This window comes from Tenrec ecaudatus, chromosome 12 (assembly GCF_050624435.1).
Source record: "Tenrec ecaudatus isolate mTenEca1 chromosome 12, mTenEca1.hap1, whole genome shotgun sequence".
Classification (NCBI taxonomy): Eukaryota; Metazoa; Chordata; class Mammalia; order Afrosoricida; family Tenrecidae; genus Tenrec; species Tenrec ecaudatus.
Window position 1 is genome coordinate 64,059,088 of NC_134541.1, and position 17,416 is coordinate 64,076,503.

At 45.5% G+C, this 17,416-nt stretch overlaps 1 protein-coding gene across 1 annotated transcript in view; it reads left to right on the forward strand.

Moving 5' to 3' along the window:
* The first annotated feature begins 868 nt into the window (after positions 1–868).
* ETS1 (ETS proto-oncogene 1, transcription factor) overlaps positions 869–17,416 on the forward strand; it is a 69,803-nt gene continuing 53,255 nt past the window's right edge. Inside the window, exon 1 of the mRNA XM_075564093.1 lies at positions 869–1,362. Within this exon, the coding sequence (XP_075420208.1) occupies positions 1,281–1,362 (82 nt within the window). The 5' untranslated portion in view covers positions 869–1,280. The remainder of the gene's footprint in view (positions 1,363–17,416) is intronic.

The following is a 17,416-nucleotide window of genomic DNA, read 5'->3' on the forward strand; positions in this document are numbered from 1 at the left end:
TGGCTAGTAGTTTTATCTAGTACACTCGGGGCATTTATAAAGGGCGAGATGAAGTTCTGGTGCCTGGCGACATTGTAAAAAGGACGGGATAATTCGAGGGTAAATGTATCAGAATGGGGCTCCCCCTTCAACTACTGCTGTAAAGTAAACCAGAAATCTACAGCGTGACTGGCTTCTCGCTTAGCGGCACCATCCCGATTCCCAACAGTATTTGGAAATAGGAGCCTTTGTATGGGGTCTCCCGAAAGCGGTCTTTGGCTTGGACCCTGTCAGGGGCGGTGGCACCAAGCTTCAGCCCATGAATGCCCCTTCTTATTAACTGGGTGGGCTTTGAACCCTCTGAGGTCCCTCTAGAACCCCACCCTCCACTGGAGTCGTGAGGACCCAGGCTCGGCGACCCCCTGCGTCTGCCGCACGCACGCCCCAGGGTCCCCTATGCCTCACGTCCTGTGTGTCAGTCAGTCTTTGTGAATGAGTGATGTACACGCCCTCGGAAAACTATTCCGGAGCCTTGGGGGAGGTAGGAGGGGCTGACACAGCTCCAAAGAATGCGTGAAGAATCAGACGGACTTTCCCCAAAGCCGCCCAGGCCCAGGCCACCTCGCCGAGCCACGGCCCCGCGGGCGCCAGGCCGTCCCTGCCGTCCCGTGCCCGGGAGGCTCGGCCGCTTGGGGCTCGCACCCGCCTCCCGGGCTTCGCTCCGGCGGGGCGCGGGCCGCGGGGCTCGCCGGGCTGGCGGGTCCCCGGGGCCGCTGGCGGGGATTGGTTGCAATCGTGAGCCCGCCCCTGCCCGCCCTCGCCCCGCCCCTCGCCCCGCCTCCTGCCCCGCCCCGCGGATCTCCTGGCCGGGGCGCGGAGCCGCGCGGAGCCCGCTGCTGTGAACCGCCCTGCCGAGGAGGAGAGCGCGGGCGCGGGCCGGGCGAGGACGCGGGCGCGGGGCGAGGGCGAGGGCGAGCGCGCGGGGCGAGGCGCGGGCAGCCAGTGCGCAGCGTGACAGGCGCCAGAGCCGGGAGGCCGCGGAACCCGAGAGGAAGGCGCGCTGAGTGGGGCGGGCCCGACGGAGTGCTCCCCCAGGGCCGCCCAGTGCCAACTTTCCCAGGAGGGCGCGCACCGTTAGGGCGTGGGGCAGTTGGTGGGAAGTGGAGCGTGTAGGGGGAGGAAGGCTGAACCCCTCACCCCGCGTCCCCGGGCCCCTGCTCGCAGTCCCCAGTGAAAAGACGAAACGTCCACAGTGCCAGCAACCCTGCCCTCGTTTCGGCTGTCCCGCTCCTGCTGGCACCATGAAGGCGGCCGTGGATCTGAAGCCAACTCTCACCATCATCAAGACGGAGAAAGTCGACCTGGAGCTTTTCCCCTCCCCGGGTGAGTGGCGCCGGCCGGCTCGCCGCCTCTTCCCGGTTCGCGGTCCCGTGGAGAAGGTGGTGCCGACAGAGAGGGTAGCTTTGGCCATGGAGGGAAAGGGGGGAAACTGTTGGTGGCCGCGGACGCTGGCTGTCGAGATATTTATTTTTACAGCTGTGCTTTCGTGGGCAGTGGGGAAAAAGCTTAAGAGAATTTCCAGCAACCCATCCCAGCGATTTCATTTTCCCAGTTGAGCGAAAAGTTGCTGCCTTTATTCCTTCATGTAAGGGATGACTCTGGCTGCAGGGATTATCATCCCAGATTTAGTGCCCACTCCCTCCCCCGCCCGAATTAAAACTGGAGGAGGACCCCGGGCACTAAGAGAGAGGGTCTGGCCAGGCGCAGAGTACATTTCAAAATAAGACTTTGCCTGCCTGCACTCCCTGCCACACTGGCTTTTCTGGCTTTTTCCCTCCCTGCTGGGTTGAAGGTGAAACGGTGGGGGATAACAAATTATTCCTTTAACTTTGGCAGGTTTTTACAATGGTTTTTTTTTTTTGTTTTGAATCTGCCATAAACTTCTCAGCTGGTAGGACTGGTCTGTTAAATTTAACTTTGGGTCTTTGGCTGTGATGGCGTGTCCAACTCTTTAATTTGTAAGGGCTTGATGAGGCGTGGCATGGGAGAAAATCTTCATTTTCTTTGGAACACAAATTTTGGTGCTGAGCAACTTAATGGATCCCTTGCCTACAGAATTCATAGAACAAAATGCAGTTTCAGAGGGAAAAGAGAGTTTCTTTCAGGCTTTAGAAACTGTCAGCTGTCCTAAGATTAGTGATTTGGGACAAGAAAGTGATAGAGAGAAGTTGATGCTTCTGGAAACTCAATTACAGCAACATGCCACTCTATTATATCGGATTATCAATAAAAAGCTGCTGTGCCCTGCTCATTTCTTTGCCTCTTCTGACATAATTAAGTTGCTTATTTCACTTAAACATTTTTATCTCTTCTTTTTTGGTAAGAATATGCATGGCAGGACATTCTTCACGTACATTTCAGTGATGTTGATGACTTCTAATCTAGTTCCGCAACCATTCATTCGCTTCCTCAGTTTCTGAGTTGCTTCTCCACTGTTAACACAAACTCACTGCCCTTCAGGTTCTGATCTAAGGGTTACTGTTGTCAGTTTGAACCTATATGGATCGATCTTAAAAGAGCATAATGCTCAAGGCAGATATTATTCTGGCTAAATTAACCATTATTTGGTTTTAAGAAGACTGGGTGCGTGAGGGGGAGTATTTTGGGGTTGTTTGTTTTAACCCTTCCTTAACCACATATACAAGCCAACCCGGTGTTATGTCAGAGATGTTCGTGGAGACACTGGTTCTCTCCTCGTGGACCTGCTCACATGCGTTTGTGTCTCGTCACAAGGCTAACAGTAGGAGCAGTAGTGACATTGCTACAGCCATGGAGACGTTTCAGCCAGTTTATTCGACCGTTCAGAAATGTTGTCCCTGTGCTGACTGTTCAGGGCGCCCAGGCGGCCCGCGTAAGTTTGTTTGTCGTGATTCAAACTGTCCGAGTATCTAAAAGAAGGGAAAGAGCGGTTCTCAGCGAAGATATAAACTCCGCTTGCAGGTCCCTTCCTTAGGAATGGTTTGTTTATCTGCGTGTTTATGGAAAGAAAGACGGATCTGGTCATCTGGCAAATACTGGGTGGCTATGTCAGTTCACACACCATTAATGCATTATACTTGCTGGTAGTGAAAAAGTCCATACCAACACATGCTTTAGAGCACAGTAAGCAGCAAGAGCATTTTTGGGGTTAATTTAATAGTAAACATTAGAAGTTTTAAGTGTATCCTGTTATTATTTCAATTACTGATTAAAAATAAACCTTCATCCAGTAACTTTCTTTAGTCTTACCATCTATAAAATGGGGAGGCTAAGGCCTAAGGCTATATATAGAGTCAATTTCTGTTATAAGTACTTTTATAATGGCTCTTTCTAGAAGGGGTTTCAAGCTACAGGATCAGGTTTTGTAAGTGATCTTCAATACACCAGAACTGTAGCTGGTCAAAAAATATTAGGTCTTTGATATTGTAATGGGATTTGATTACTGGTATGCTGTGAGGGAAAGAAAGATAAACTGAAAATATATATGGAGAAATAATAATTAGCCTTCAGTTTTTATTTCTCCTTGTTTTTTTCTTACAAGTATAAAAGCTTATATGTGTGAATATTAAACCCATACACCAGAGAGGGACATCGTGGCACAGAGAAGACAAGCAAGTTACCTAGGAATGTCCAATAAGCTAGTTGTAGAAGTAAGATTTACCCCCAGGTCTAAGCTCTCAGTGTATGCAGTATCTTGAGTCATGTTGCAAGTTTCTTAAAAGTTTGGCCAAGAAACTTCAGTTGAGTCTGTAGCCGGCAGGTGCACAGAGGGAGGAAATATTGGCTGGTGCTGCCTGGGTTTCACTGATGGAAGGACAATCTCCTGGCTAAGTGGGGGATTTGTTTGGCCCATCAGACCATGTAGGACATGTGTTTCAAGGTTAACTTCTCACAGCATGGCTCTGTGTCCTCAGCTGTGACTTAATTATGTGTCACAGTGACTTCTTTGGGTTGTTTGTTTCTCATGGGTGAAAAAACTAGTTTTGGGGCGCTGTATGGCTTAGATGATTAACTCCATTTCCCTACTCTCCCATTACTTGACAATCAGAGGAAGGCAATGGGGACATAAGTCCAGAGATCTTGGTTATTTGCCTGCTTTTGGGACTAGGGAAGCTTTTTTGCCCTTCTGCATCTTTGGTGAGACCTCACAGGAGTTTGGACTGTTTTAAGTACCACATTAACATGTACTATGAAAAAACATTGAGGCTTAACTTTTTTTTCCCCTTCTCAGTCTACAGTTGGGGGGTATACTATTTTGATTGTAACCGTGTGATGAGATTTTCTGATTTTCCCGCCTGGTGTGGAGCCTGCTGAGAGAGAAGGGCAGAGAGTGGGTGGCAAAACAAATACATTCCCAAAATGCCCCACTCCACCTTCTGGGGGAGGTGATCCTAGAGCCCAGGAGAGAGCAGTGGGCTCTGCTTCTGGTTGGTTGCATTTTATAGAAGGACAAAAACTTCCACGATCTTGGCCCCCTTCTCTCTTGGCCTGCCACCCAAAGGGTATCTGTCCCGGCACCTGAGTTAGCTTTAGAGCAGTGGTTCTCAACCTGTGGGTCGCCACCCCTTTGGGGGTTGAACAGCCTTTTCATAGGGTTGCTTCCACCATCCACCTTCGGGAAACACCTATTTCCGATGATCTTAGGAACTGAGACACCGCTCCTCTATTGTCTCCAGGCGCGTCCGCCCACATGCAGATAGGCTCACAAATGAGTACCGGGTGTGAAGACTGTTACCCATGCTACACCTTGCTTCGGGAGAAAATTTCATTTATTTGTCATTAGAATTAATTTTTTCACAATATAATTACATACTGTTTTGTGATGAATCACTATGCTTTAATTATGTTCAATTTGTAAAATAAATCCTGCATATCAGATATCTACATTACGATTCATAACAGTAGCAAAATTACAGTTAGGAAGTAGCTACGAGAATTATTTTATGGGTGGGGTCACTACAACATGAGGCACTGAATTCAAGGGTCGCGGCATGAGGAAGGTTGAGACCTACTGCTTTAGAGGACGAGAGGATTTGTTTCTCAACTGGTCAGTCTTTGCGTCTTTATCAATGTGGACAAGAAAGAAGGCCGAGACTGCCTGGATCCTGTGTTTTCCCTGGTCCTGGGCCCAGGCTATCAGAGCCCCTTACTGTGTCTCCAGATTCCTGCTGTCCACACTCCTTTGGTGGTTGCAGAGCCTCTGGTTACCATCAGGGACTGTCTGGGTTTGAATCCCAGCTTCGCCACTTACTTGCTGTGTGACTTTGGGCCAACTCCCTTGAAATTGGAAAAGGAATCTAATAGTAGTTCTTCACTGGGTTGGTATAGACTTGAATCAAATAATCTGTGTGAAAGGTATACAAGTAAAGTGCCTGACACCTAGTCGATTCTGAGTAACAGTTAACCAGAAAATAGGCCAGCATGAAAACAGACCAATAAGAACGATTCGTTGTAGAATTTCCAGAGATCCTTGCATTGTTTAAGAAGGGAGATAGCTGTATTATTGTCCCCTCACCCTGCCCCAATCTCCTGTATGAGAAAGATGGAGGAGTTAAGTTAAAGTGAACCTTTTACCTGCTTAACTGGGATTCCGTGCTCTGAACTTCACTGGGAACACACAGTGAACCAAGTAACTATCAGATTGTTGGGATAGCTGAGGTCACGACCATCCCGGTCATTTACTGGGGGGTGGTGGTGGTGGCTCAGAGAGGTGGTCAGTGTGGCTTCAGAGCAGGAAGGCCACCAAGAATGGGTTCAAAGAGGATGTTTGCAGAATTGGTGGAAAAGTCAAGTTTTTTGATTGTGCAGGCTTGAAAAATGCATAGTGTCCAGTTATTATGAAGCATCTCACATTTTATTTATTTACTTGGTTGGCAGAGCTTGCATTCCTCACATTTTTGGTTGGTTTACATTGCTGTTTTCTGTCTGTGTGATTTTTTTTTTTTTAAGAGGCCAGACCACCCTGTAGAATCAAGTCCCTCTAGGAGACAAAGCAGCGAGTGGTCAACCTCCCAGAGCCTGAGGGATCTGGACTCCATGAGACCCTCTACAGCTGAGCGCTGCTTAATGCAGATCAGGATTTTTTTGGGAAAGTGTCCCTCCTGTCAAAGAGCACACACAACCCTGCAGTGGTTACAGTGACAGTGTACTTGCAAATACCTATCTGGTTTGTGGAATAAATTAACCCATGGGAGTCCCATGACTTTCATGGGCTTCCACCAGCTGACTTTGAAGGTAGATTCTTGTCATTCAGAAGCCAGAGGGCTGTTTTTGAGACACGTCTCAAGCCTGCAGTGTATGCTGGGTATTCTTGTGTAAAAAGGCACCTTTAAGCTTCACATCAACACTGGGAAAGGGGCATTACTTTATCCATTTTTTTTTCAGATGAGGAAAATGATTTTCCAAGAGCTGTGTGATTGGCTGAGAGACCACACTATTAGACACTTACTTGCCTGATTAGCGGTTAGGCGGTTCGTACCAAAACAGAAGCACTGTTATTCTCGGCAGCTCAGAAATTAAAAGAAGGAGATATTAGAAGGCAGTGACGATTGGTGCTTTCGGGCTCAGGAGGTGAAGGTGCTCTCTGCTGTCCCTGCAGGACTCCTCTTAGCAGAATCTGATGGTGTCCCAAGAGGGTTCTGGCTTCTGGGGAAAGGACTGATCTGGCTCAACAGTAGTAACTCAGGCCTGCAGTCCACATGTGCTGCCTTAGGAAGATGCTTAAAGGTATGTGCAGGGCTCACATCCAGTCTGGAAGCCCGAGACCACGGCTCTTGTTTTTCCAGTGTCTTGCAGCTGTATTTTCCTCTCTCACAGGTGGCCAGGTGATTACGTACACTTCCAGCATCACATCCTCCGCTGAGCCTCCCAAGCTTGCCCCTTGCTGACCCTACTCTGTGTGTAATAAGTCTCACAATCTGGATGCTTAGAACAGCAACTAGTTCATTTTCCTCATGTGTTAATTTCCGTCTCAGCATGGTTTGCAATGTTTGCTGTTTGTACAGCAAATCAGTTTCATTTATTTCTAAAATTTGATGATTATTTTTTTAAAAGTCTGTTTCATGCACTTGGCATTATCTTAGCACAAACTGAGGACGAACCTGCACATCTGCCAGCCACTCCCAGCCCCGGAGCTAAGAGGGACGACAGAGATTCCCTTGCCACCTGTCCACGACTCAAGTGTTGGTTCGTCTATCACTAATTCATGTTTTCGGGCTCAGGCAGTGACAGAGAAGGGCTTTCTCGTGAAAGACCTAGTCTCCACAGTTTGTCTCTAATTGCTGCATCATGAAACAGTGGCCTTCTTTCCCTCAAGTGGAATCTGCTAGGATTTATCTCTGTGACCACAGTCCTCTCGCCCTGTACTGTGCTTGTACCTGTTTGTATTCTTAACGTTAGGAATGCCAAGGCTATTAAAAAAATCCACCGTTTTTACATGACATGTCTGTCTATAGCTACTTTGTGCACTTTCAGTTGGGATGAAGAGATCTTGTACTTTGCGGGGATGTTTTTCAATTTATGTAAAGAGGTTGTTTCTACTTGACCCTTGTTTCTACTCTGTGCCAATCCACATGCTGTCTTTCTTCTTACATTAACTGCAGAGTTAGAGGAAGACATTGGTGCTGAAGGCTAGGTTGTGGTAGATCCAACTTCCTTGCCTGGGAGTCATGCTTACCACCAAACTCAACATTTTTTGTTGCTCAAGCAATAAATACTCATTATCCGGCCACCTCCTCTATCTGTCCCAGGTGCTTCCCAGGTCCTGCTGCCTGCATTCAAGCTTGTCACTTGCCACAGCCGATAGAACTGCTCAGTGTTCCATCAACTTATTTTTAATTGTTCCATCAACTTTTTTTAATTGTTCTTTTGTGCAGCGTCTAAGGGTTGTGAAATTTTGGCCCACACAGTACTTTTAGGCCTCTGGTAACATTGGGAATTTACCAGCTAATAATTTTCAGGTCTGTTAGATAGGGAGACGCTATTATTAACCGTACAAATGGACATTTTGAGAATGTAAAGGTACATTATTAATGATTACATCAAGACAATAGTCATAAACTGGGACTCTCCCAGCAGAGACTGTCATCAACCGAGATACTAAATTTGGAAGAGAATACTTTTTCTAAATTCTACCCTGCGTTGCTAATTTGTAGGGTTTAGACCATCCAAAGTAAGCTGATAGGACTAGATTAAAAGTTCGAAGAGATTCATGTTCAGTGTGGTTTCCCCCAACCATGAGTTATATTTTTAAATGTGTTTTGATGCACAATTAAATATTTCTCAGCGCCTGAGAAACACTTCAAAATCAACCTCAAACATGTTCACTTTAAGCATTCAAAACCTCTCGGTAGCTTTTAGTAGCTCTGATGGTAAGCCATTTTGCTCTGCAGGATTCTGCAGTGTGTGTGCACGCACGTGTGTGTGCTCTGTATGAGTGCGTGAGAGAGAGAATGAATTTTTGAACAGGATAGGAGTACCATCATTTCATGAGAGAAGGCAATTAATTTTCTTGCTTTGTACTGTTTTAATGTTTACCCAAACTAGTTTTTGTAATATTAAAGTGGGTGATGCAGAAACACAAGTGGAAAACCAAACCTGTGATTCTTTCTTGAGGACCACCACATACAGAGAGCAGTGGGCTCAATTACAGCATCCTTTTTAGCTCCAGCATAAGGGAAAGAATAATGACAGAAAGAAACAAGAAAGTGTGAAAGAATTAATGAACAGTGAAAGACTAAAGGAAAGGTTGAAAAGAGAAACATAAAAACATGCTTATACACATCTTTGATCAGTGGTTGGCCACATGTAAGTCCTCAGCAATTCACTCATCTTAATCTTTTTTTAATGCCTTGAAAAATTATTGTATGAAAATCAGCTAGCGCAAAGAGCTGATATTTCCATCGTTCTTTTACTCAAAATAAAAGTTAATGAAGATAGTTTTGTGGCACGAATCCTAGTTGGGGGACAGTCTTAGATTTTTCAATGTGATCCAGAGAGCAAGGTCTAATTAAAAGAGTGACTTTCGGGGGCAGAAAGGAGGAACCGGTCACAATGATCTACTATAACCCCCTCCCAGGGGCATGGACAACAGAGAAGTAGGTGTAGGGAGAGACAGTGGTTGGTGTAAGACATGAAAAATTTAAAAGAATAAATTAGCAAGGGTTCATGAGGGAGGGAGGGAGGGGGGAATGAGCTGATACCAAGGGCTCAGAAAGAAAATGTTTTGAAAATGATGATGGCAACATATGTACAAATGTGCTTGACCCAATGGATGGATGTATGGATTGTGATAATAGCTGTAAGAGCCCCCAGTAAAATCATGTTTTTAAAAAAGTGACTTTGGAGGAGATAAGCTGGGCAGGGTCGCCAAAAAAATGGAAAGTCTTCAAGGAAATGGATTGACACTGTGGCTGCAACAGTGGGCTCACACACAGGAAAAATTGTTAGGATGGGGCAGGCCCTGGCCTTGTTGTTTCATTCTGTCGCACATAGATTGCTATGGGTTGGAATCCATTCAATTGGCACCTCACAACGACAAGAACAACATGCCAGGCTACTTGATTCAAAGCACAGAGCTCAGTTCTGCAGGTTATGGGGATTTTTTTTAGTTCCAAAGGGGTTATCTTGATAAATTTTCTTGACACCAAATAATCATCTATTTTGAAGAAGTTTTACTGAAATCAAAACTGCATAAGAAATAGACCAATGCAATTGCATGGAGGACATTTTCTCCATCAAGCCTAGCAGATAGCAAGGAAGCTGCCCCATTCACCCGAGAGCCCTGATCTTATACCTTCACACTTCTTTTCATCCCCAGATCTCAAAAACTGTTTCAAAGAAGCACAATTTGTGCCCACCAAAATTGCTCTTTTGACCTGGTATGACTCAGAGAGCACAGACTTCTCCAGGGAATGGTTCAAAAGCTGGAAAACTCTGCCTACAGAAATGCGTAGACTTAATGGGGGATATTTTGAGCAACCATAACTCCACATTTTGATATTTTTGTTTAATAAAGGTTTTTAGGATTTTTAAAACAGTATTTTTTAAAATTTAACTCATATTCCTTGCCCTCTTGGCACTTCCATGGCAGAAAGGGGCAGGCAGACCATTGTTTGAAAATACTCATTGAATATTCATTGAAATATTTATGAAAATATTCATGTACCAATGATGATACTTAATGTGCCTGTTGGGCCCTTAAGCACTTCAAGTCTAGAGTGGCATGTGGAGAACTTCCTGGAGAACGTGAACCTTTAAGAAACATTTGAAGCTGGCGTTACATCAGGGAAATCTCTCTTTTAGATATTGGGACCATGTGGGGAGATACTGACTATTGGAGCCAAAGAAAGACCTAAGTAAATGTGAGGGCCAAAATCTTGATTTTAAAGAGGGGGAGATAATAGGATGTGTGATGGTAATATCTCTTGGGACGTTTTGGAACTAAGGATGGATTTTGCCATTGAAAATAGGGAAATGTTAAGGAAAGCCAGTAGGCTGTAGTAGTTCTCCAGTAGGCTGACCAGTAAGTTTCTCTCCCCAACTCCCCAGCATTACTTTCTCTTCCACTCCCACTGGTAGTTGTTCATACCTTTGTCTCAACATGTCCGTCTAAGCATTAAAACCTGAAAGAGATTTTAGAATCCATCAGGTACATGTTTTTAAAGTGTGAATGGATGGCAGGTCCTAGGTCGGTTAAGACAGTCTCTTCATCCTAGTGAGTGAGTGGAGGTTCTTGTTTTTTTAAGCACGCAGAAAGTCCTAATCATGGCAGCACTGTATTTGTGCCTGTCCTCGATTAATTGCATTTTTAATGTGAATACAGTTCAGGGCTAGGACAATTCTTTTATCATTTATGTTAAAAATACGAGTGTGAGTTGGTGAGTCTGTTTTCAAAGACCTTTGAAACAATTTGTCACAGGAAATATTTGGTGGAAGTGTGTGTTTGACTTTACACTTCGAATACTAAATGTATTTGGTTTTACTTGTTTCAAATTCCTTCTATAAGTGTGCGTACACATGGCCATTTGCTGTGGAGATGACTCCAGCATATGTGTCTCAAAGTAGGACTGCTCCACACGGCTTTCAATGGCTGAATTTCGGGGACAGTATTGCCAGCTCGTTTACTGGATGCGTGGTGGGTGGACATATATCTCCAACCTCTGTGTTAGCAGCTGGACACCCAACTGTGTGCACCACCAGGACTCCACATTATGCATAAGTGGAAGTACTGATTAAGCTCACAGAATGTAACAAGGAACCATGGACAGTATCAGACGTGAAGGTGCTATGGGCTAGGTCAGTGGTTCTCAACCTTCCTAATGCCACGACCCTTTAATATAGTTCCTCATGTGGTGGTGACCCCTTAACCATAAAATTATTTTTGTTGCTACTTCCTAGCTGTAATTTTGCTACTGTTATGAATCGGGTTACCCCTGTGAAAGGGTCGTTCAACCCCCTAAGGGGTCATGACCCATAGGTTGAGAACCGCTGGCTCGGTGTTGGCTGCTGACTGCTAGATCGGTGGCTCAAAACACACCAGCTGCTTCTTGGGAGAAAGATGAGGCCGTCTCCTCCCATGAAGATTTGCAGTCTCGGACACCCAGGATGAAGGGGTTGCTATGACTTGGAAGCGGCTTGAGGACAGTGGCCTTTGCTTGTTTTTGTTTGATTCTACACACTAGGAGTAAATACTGTACACATGATAGAGTGAGTAGGTGGGGAGGCATAACTCCTGGATTTTGCAACTGTGTTGCCTTGGACAAGTCATTTCATTTTGGTGGCCTTCATTTTCCTTGTTGGTCAGAACATTAATTGAAGGTGTTTCTGTAAGTTTCCTTCTAACACTGGTAGCATTGAAAGTAGGTTTGGAGAGAAAGTGGGGGTGCTTTTATCCTAATCTCCTATTTCTGTTAATGATCGAGAAATTTTTGGATGTCCTTACAAGGTTAGCTTTCAGCAAGTGTTAGGAATGGAGACCTGCCTTGTTTACCAGTGAGAACCTTGGGCACTTTGTGTCATTGCTGAAGCTGGACGAAGAGCCCTGTCTTACTCTGGGTCTCCTGTGAAACAGCTTCTCTTTTCCATCTGCGTTTGCTACAGTTGCAGCGGAAAGCAGCGCCTGGCCTGGGGCTCGTCTGGAGGAAGCAGATGGAGTTGGAGGTCTGGTAGGTGAGGCACCCAGCTCCAGCTGCATCCTCTGAACATGAGGTCTGAGCCGTGAGCTTAGTGCATCCGAGTTGCCCCGGCACATTCACTGTAAACAATCCCCTCCTACAGCAGGAATGCATTCTGCTGAAAGGCATCTCAGCACCTCTTCCTAACAGCGTGGTGAAAGCTGGGCCTGCCGCGTGTGTGTGTGTGTGTGTGTGTGTGTGTGTGTGACATGACCCCAGCTGGATTACTTCTGGCCATGTACAAATGGTGCTCTTCAGCAGGTACAGCCTGGCTCTGCCGAGGAGGGAGCAGATGAGATGGCACCAACTGTTTCCCCAAGCACCCAGGAAGCTACAAGTGTGCAGTGGGTTGTGGCAAGCATAGGGCATCTTGCTTTGAAAAGGTTGCTCTTGTGGCATGGAAGAGCCAAGCTACCTTGCACCCAGCTTTTATCTGAAATCGCATTTTATTGATTTTTTTCCCCCCTGCATTTTGAGAATGGTGTCCTCAAAGTTAACCCTTTTCTTTCAGGAGCTGATGCCAATCCACCAGTGAGACTTTTAGTAGGGCTGCAAGTTAGTTCCTTCTTAAGAAGTGAAAAAGAAAGTGTGACTAACCCTACTGGTCTCTGAACAACTAACTGTGTAATATCCCTGTAGGATATGCTGACTTTGTACCTAAAGAAGTATATTTATTTTAAAATCCAAATAAGATTCAAAAAGAATTCCTGCCCAGCATGCTTTCCTATGATAAAATAGAAGTATATTGCTTTTCTCGCCCATGCCTCAAATGCGATGTGTTTCATTGAGTAGCAAGAAAGTCAGGTATCTGGAAGAAAATTTCAAAGGAAAACTACCTCCTCCCCACCTCCCACATAAACAAAACCAAAAACAATGAAGCAAAAAAAAAAAAATCCCTGAAGCACATAGTCCACGTTATGGGAAACAACTGCCAAAGAAACGCACGAATTGATGACATCTCATCTGAGATTTCCCTCTCGTTCCTTGTAAGGCAGAAAACATTTGCTGTGACACCTGGAGGTATGACACACCCCAGAGTTTTGCAAAGTTCCATTCGATGACCTCCTTAACTGAACAGAAGGAAAGCGCTTGCTCACTCCCAAGACGAAGTGACCCGTGATGGCCGTGCTTTGGTGGGAGTGGGCCTCAGCCGTCAGGAGGCAGCAGGGCTCTGGGATGCCTGTGGGTTATTGAAGCAGTGGTGATGTGAGTGGGGTGTATGGCGGTAGCAAAAATAGAGATGGTAGTTTTAGTCTTTGTTTCTCATAGACTCACCCTGAGCACTGCAAGTTCAGGGTTTCAAAACCACCAGCTGCTCCACGGGGGACAAAGGAAGTTCTGCTTCTGCAGAAACTCATAGCCATGGAAACCCAGTGCTGGGTCCACTGTGAGTCAGAACGGTCTCGGTGGCAGCGGGCTTTTAAAGTGGTTAGACCATACTTGCCTGAATGATTGGGTCTTCTAATGTAGATTCCAGGATGGCTTCAAGATGCGGTTCCTTACTTAGAGGAGGACAAGCCTCTAGCTTTGTGCCCTTCCCTTATGTATAGCTTTGGGTCAGGCCCCACGGGCCCGTGGCCTCACCATTTCCTATTTTGAACTCTTTTTTTTTTTTTTTTCATATTGTGAACTAGACAAGTTCTATTACCTTTAATGCCTTTGTCAGACTCAGGATACTTGCGTCTGTGGTTTTATTCAGTTCTCCCGGAAGGTGGCCACGTCTCCAGCTCATCCTTCATGTGCCAAGGAAGAACGACGCTCCTAGTGAGTGAACAACCCTTCACGGAGAGAGATGAGGCGCATTAACGAGTTCCCACTTAGAAAGTGCTCTGCAGTCATTGGTGAGGCAGAGAGTGCTATTGACGGAGTGAGGGCTGATGCGGAGTGGCAATGCCAAATACACATGCTCTCGCGAGGGTGAGTCATGGATGCGTGCACAGGAAATGTATCCCTGTTTTTATGTAAGACCAAGAGCTCAAACTTGCACCTATCTCTCCTCCTGATGGAAACCAAATACTCTTCAAAACTGCGCTGTATTGGTTGGGGTCTCTCTGCACACGTGTTTCGGCGTGGAGCAGGGAGAAAAGTGAAACAGGTACATATATGGCGTGCCTACTGTGTGTCAGGTCTCCTGTAAGCTGCCTCCCAAGTATAGTCGCATCCCCTCTCCACAACCCCATGAGCTTGGTATTTGAATCTTGAGTCTGTAAGTAAGAAACCGGGGACTTGGACAGGTTCACATATTTTGTTCAAGGCCGTAGAATTTTCAAGTCACAATTTGAATCTAGATGTGTCTAATGCTGAAGTCCGGTCTCTTTCAAATCTATTTGGGGAAGAAATGGTGAACACTCGTGAGAAGCCCTAGTGGCTCTAGTGGGTAAGTATGTGTGAGACTGCTAACCTCAAGGCCTGGCGTTCACACTCACCAGCCACTCCACGGGGAAAGAGGAGCTATCTGTTTCCATAAGGATTTACAGCCTCAACCGTCCTATACGGGGCTGTTATGTGTCGGGTCGTGCTGCTGGCAGTGGGTGGCTCAAAAGAGGGACATTTGTAAGACGTTCTTCTGTGCAGTGTGCTTAGCTCTAGGCTCCTCAATACTGTCATAAGGAAGAAAATATTCCGTTTATCTGTAAGTCTCTGTGATTGGATACTAGCAAGAATGCCAAAAATATACATAGTGTTCACCTAATTTCCACCATGCATTTTTAAATCCAAAAGGGACAAATGCAAATTAACCAATGAAATGTACCACACTTGTGTGTGGATTGGTGTGTTGGCCCCCATTTTTCAGACTGGGAAACCGAGGAATGAAGTAAGCACTCCACCCGTGCTTGGGAAATCTCCAGGGAGGGGCTATTCAGAGCTCAAGTCTAGGCCTTGAGGCCACTTGATGCCATAGGAATGCTTGTAGAACAATAAACACACACATGGAATGAATCAGCGTCTGCATGGTGGACCTGGAGTTAACCTCTGGTTTAAGTGAAGTTTGTTGTTGTTGTTTTTTAATAAAATGTCTATTTCTGGACTTCAGAAGACTTCTCTTGAAAGGACTTTCTAGGTTCTTCTTTTGCCCTCACCTATAATGTAATGCATGATCCGATGTGAAAACTTTTCAAATTTTCAGGCCGACCTCAGAATCCTCCCAAGAATCGTGGGTAATGTGCTTGGGGCTTGGCGCTTGGCTGGTTGATTCACACAGATTTGATCAGCAGGCATGTGTGGCTTACAGCATTGGCACAGACAGTGAGTGACGAGCAAGGATGAGTCAAATCTCCCGCCCCAACTGCCTTGCTTCATAAGAAAATGTATTTTCAGTATTTTTATGGGCAAACCAATTCCAGGGAATTAGGATGTGTATTTGCATAAGATGAGGCTCCTCTTACACAAACGTGTCCCAAATCCGTTTGTTGAGTCCTCTTAAAATACCTGCCCTGAGTGGAACCTAAAAGAATTCTCCTTATTTAATAATTGGTTCTTATGTCTACCAAGTGGATTTATTTTTGCCACAAGTTTCTCAGAATACATATACTCTTTTTTTCTACATGGCAAATGAGACCATCCAAAGTAAGTCATCTTTGTCCCTGAATCACACGGCGTCTCATCAAAAGGTTGACATTGCATCAGTTTCAACACATGGTGACCCAATGTATGTCAGAGTAGATCTGTGCTCTGTAAGGTCCCCAAGGACTGGCTTTTAGTAGCAGATCCTGAGGCCTTTCTTCTGCTACCTCTGGGTGCACTCGATCCTCCAACCTTTCAGTAAGCAGCTGGGTGGGTTTTCCGTTTACACCACGCCAAGACTCCTATCCTTCCATATGTTGATTCTAGTAGCATTCCTCATTGGAGGTGGATTGGTGTAATGGAAAAGGCCTACATTTAGAGTAAGGCAGCTTGGGTTTGAATACAGACTTGCTGTTTACTAACTTATTTCCCTTCCTCATGTCGTGTCTTTTTGATCCTTCCAATGGAGAACATAATAAAGAGCTTCTGGGCCGTTTTTTGAGGATTAGTGATCATGCCTGTGGAATCTGTGTTCACTGTCACAGGGTGTCTCGGTACATGTAGGACACCAGATTCTGTACCGAGTGTGCATTGTTGCTAAAGCTGTTAATACTTGTTTGTCAAAACTGTGGTTACTGTTAACCTGCTTACAGAACATTTTCCACTTGATAACCCTAGAACCAAGTGGGTCAGAGCAGTCACTGCGGCTAGTGATGGTTTTCTTCCTTTTGCTCATCCTTAACCAATCTCAAGTCACAGCTTAGGTCACCTTCCCAACTCTAGAGCCTTGTTTTTGTCAAGTGCCATCGAGTCTAACTTACAGAGACCCTATCTCCCACAGAGTGCAACCCTGCATAGTCCTATGACATCCTCAAAATCGCGATTCTGTTTGAACCCATTGTTACAGCCCTTCTGTCAGTCCCTCTCTCTGAGAGCCTTCCTCGTTTTCACCGACCCTGCTGTACAAGCATGATGTCCTTCTCCAGATCCTAGTCCCTCTTGACGGCATGTTCAAAGTGTGTGAGACTAGGGCTCACCTTTCTCCCTTCCAAGGGGTTTTAAGAAATGTATTCATTCCTATCGAAGTCCATGGTATAGTTCATAGTCTCTGCCAGCATTGTAATTCAAGCATCAGTGTTTCTCTAGTCTTCTTATTTGATGCCCAGCTTTCTAATGCATAGGAAGTAACTGAAAATGCAGGCAGCTTCTTATGACAGGAACCCTTTAGTCCTCAAGGTTACATGTTGGCTGTATAACACCTTAATGTGGCCTTTGGCAGCAGATTTGTCCAATATGATACATCATGTGAGTTCTTGACTGCTATTTCATGGGTGTTGGTTTTAGATCCAAGTAGAATAAAATCTTTGACAATGTCAGTATTTTCTCATTATTTCATAATTGTCCTTATTGGTTCAAGTATAAAGATCTTTATTTTCTTTAGGTTAAGGTATAATCCATACTCAAGGTTGTTGTCTTTGACTTTCATCAGTAAGTGCTTTCTTCACTCGCCCAAGCAAGGTTGTGCCATCTGTATATCATAGTTTGTCAATGAGCCTTTCTCCAGCGTTAATGCCCCATTCTTCTTCATGTAGTCCAGCTTCTTGGATTATCTGCTCAGAATGCAGATTGAATAAGTCTGGTGAAGGATACCATTGCTGATGCACACCTTTTCTGATTTCAAACCGTTCAGCATCCCCTGGTTCTGTTGACTTGGTCTGTGT